Raw genomic sequence first — 3355 nt, forward strand, 5'->3', positions numbered from 1 at the left:
GCTGAAGAAGAAGAACATGTCAGACAACACCATCATCGTTTTCACCACGGACAACGGGGGGCCTGCCAACGGCTTCGACTACAACGCTGCCAACAACTTTCCTCTGAGGTGATAATGATAATAATGATAATGATGATAATGATGATGATAATGATAATAATGATAATAATGATGATGAGGAGAAGAAGAAGAAGAATAGTCGTAATGATGATAATGATGATAATGATGATGAGGAGAAGAAGAAGAAGAAGAATAGTCGTAATGATGATAATGATAATAATGATGATAATGATGATAAGGAGAAGAAGAAGAAGAAGAAGAATAGTCGTAATGATGATAATGATGATAATGATGATAAGGAGAAGAAGAAGAAGAATAGGCGTAATGATGATGATGATAATAATAATAATAATAATAATAATGATAATAGTTATAGTGACGGGCGCAATAGCCAAGTGGTTAAAGTGTTGGACTGTCAATCTGAGGGTCCCGGGTTTGAATCACGGTGACAGCGCCTGGTGGGTAAAGGGTGGAGATTTTTACGATCTCCCAGGTCAACATATGTGCAGACCTGCTAGTGCCTGAACCCCCTTCGTGTGTATATGCAAGCAGAAGATCAAATACGCACGTTAAAGATCCTGTAACCCATGTCAGCGTTCGGTGGGTTATGGAAACAAGAGCATACCCAGCATACACACCCCCGAAAACGGAGTATGGCTGCCTACATGGCGGGGTAAAAACAGTCATACACGTAAAAGCCCACTCATGTGCATACGAGTGAACGCAGAAGAAGAAGAAGAAGAAGAAGTTATAGTAATAATGGTGGGTGGGGACAGGAGTGTGGGAATTTTTTTTTTTTTTTTTTTTTTTGGTGGTGGTGGTGAGGTAGGCATGGATTGGATTGATTGGTGATGAGCTGTGGTGTGGCAGTGGTGTGTGTGTGGGTGTTGGGGGTGGGGGAGGAGGAAGGTTGTTTGTGTATGTGTGTGTGTGTGTGTGTGGAGATTGTGTGTGTGCGTGTGTGTCTGTGGAAATGACTTTATGTCTGTGTGCGTTTATGCCTGTGTGTGTGTGTGAAAGTCTACTTTTGCACAAAGAATGTTCCAAAGTCTGTGGAATTAGAGCATGATGATGACAAGAGACGACAGACCACCATGATGATGACGATAAATATAATCATAATAAATCTAATGCTGATTCTACTACTGCTACCGCTGCCGCTGACAACAGCTATTATTATAAAGATTGTTACAAGTATGATCAGACAGATTTCTATTATTATCATCATCTCTATATTACCAGTATTATTATTATTATTATTATTATTTTCATTTCATCACTATTAGTATATTGATTATTATTACTTTTTCATCACTATTATGATTATTATCATGATTATGATGATGATGAAGATGATTGTTATTATTATTATTATTATCATTATAATTATTATTATTATTATTATTATGGTGGTGGTTGTTTTTGTTGTTGTTGTAAGCATTATTATTGTCATCATCATCATCATCATCATCATTATTATACAGACTTTTAACAGTACAATACTTCCATGTCGCAAACCTCCCCACCTGCTGGGCTCAGAGTGCTTTCCCACTGTGAAACACCACCACCCACCCACCCGTACAGCAGTACATGAAGACATGCAAGAAAAACAACAACAACAACAACATCATCATCATCATCACATAACCGTCCAGTGACAAGACACCTGAAAAACGCTCTGTTGGAAGGAGGTGAGGGTGGTGGTAATCCTCCACTCACCCCCCCCCCCCACCCCCAACCCCCACCATCCCCACACCATCCCCACACACCCTTTCTTATATTATGAGAAAAACAGACATTGTATTGCATTACCCTTTTTGAAATTTCGGGCTGCTCTCCCCCAAGGAGAGCGCTTCACTCAGAAGCAACTGAAAGGGAAACTTAATAATAATAATAATATTAATGATAAGAAACTTACACTTAGAGAGGCCTGAAAGACACGCTGTGGAGGGAGGGGTGGGGGGGTGGGCTTCCTCCACCCCCCTCTGTCCCCCTCTCTCCCACCCCCACCACTTCGGAAGCAACTTATTCTTCATGGTTTGTGAGGTGCAACTCCCATGTTCGCTGGTATGTGCAAGAGTGGGCTTTTACGTGTATGACCGTTTCTGCCCCGCCATGTAGGCAGCCATACTCCTTTTTCGGGGGGGGCAAGCTTAGTAATAATTAGAAACTTACACTTACAGAGGCCTGAAAGCCACGCTGTGGGAGGGAGGGGTGAGGGGGGTGGGCTTCCTCCACTCCCCTCTCCTCAAGAAGCAGGGCTACGTCGCGGAGCAGATGCTTCACGTCTGCGACTGGCTCCCGACGCTGTACGAGGCCGCCGGAGGTGAGCCCAGTGTGCTGAAGAACCTTGATGGAGTCAGCGCCTGGAAGACACTGTCCACCGACGGTGCCCCTGTCCGCAGCGAGATCCTTCACAACATCGACCCCATCAACAGGTTCGCAGGGATCCGGGTGGGCGAGTTCAAGCTGGTGACTGGGAACATCGGAAACGGCCACAACGGCTGGTACCCTCAGTGGAGGCTGGATGGGGACGAGTGGCGGTTGCACGTCGATCGGTTTCGTTCCAACGATGCGACGGTTTCTGCTGCTGCGTCTGCCTCCTCCTCCTCCTCCTCCTCCCACTCCTCCTCCCCTTCCCATCCTCCTCCTCCTCCTTCTCCTCTTCCTCTGCGCAGCGATCGTCACCACCAGCAGCTACAGCAAGAGCATCATCGCCGTCTTTCTTTGGAAGAAGCGTTGCGGGGATCTCTTTCTGCCTCTCATCTGAAAGAGACGACCTACCGTGCAAAGGATGGCGCTATATTGATGGGTATGAAAAACTCGGATTCAATGGAATCTTCTTCTTACCTGAAAGAGATGTCTTACCACGGCATTAGCTCGACGGATGCAACGAAAAACTCGGAGTCGACGTCTTCGCGTCTCTTCGCCGGCTCGGGGCCGGTGAGAGTGGACTGCGGGAGGAAGCCAGCCAACGCCAGCACCAACTGCCGGCCTGAGAAGGCGCCGTGCCTGTTCCACATTCCGTCGGACCCCTGCGAGTACAACAACATCGCCGCCGGCAACGCCGACATTGTGGCCGCCTTGTTCCGGCGCCTGACAGAGTACATGTACACCATGGTACCTCCGGGCAACAAGCCGTGTGACGATCGGGGGAACCCCAAGTACCACAACAACACCTGGGTACCCTGGGTGACTCTGTGAGGAGGAAGGGGTAGGAGTGATGAAATAGTGATGTGTGCTGGTTACCTTAGGTACCCTGGGTGATTCTGTGAGGAGGAAGGGGTAGGGGTGA

The 3355-nt window shown here is 47.0% G+C and overlaps 1 protein-coding gene across 2 annotated transcripts in view; it reads left to right on the forward strand.

The window, feature by feature from the left end:
- Positions 1-3355, forward strand: part of LOC143276462 (arylsulfatase B-like) — a 23511-nt gene extending 20156 nt beyond the window's left edge. For both annotated transcript variants that reach the window (XM_076580963.1, XM_076580964.1), the window contains exons 8-9: positions 1-108; positions 2244-3355. The exon at positions 1-108 is cut by the window's left edge and continues 46 nt beyond it. In XM_076580963.1, coding sequence (XP_076437078.1) covers positions 1-108; positions 2244-3264 — 1129 coding nt within the window. In that variant the 3' untranslated portion in view covers positions 3265-3355. The remainder of the gene's footprint in view (positions 109-2243) is intronic.

This window comes from Babylonia areolata, chromosome 32 (genome assembly GCF_041734735.1).
Source record: "Babylonia areolata isolate BAREFJ2019XMU chromosome 32, ASM4173473v1, whole genome shotgun sequence".
NCBI lineage: Eukaryota > Metazoa > Mollusca > Gastropoda > Neogastropoda > Buccinidae > Babylonia > Babylonia areolata.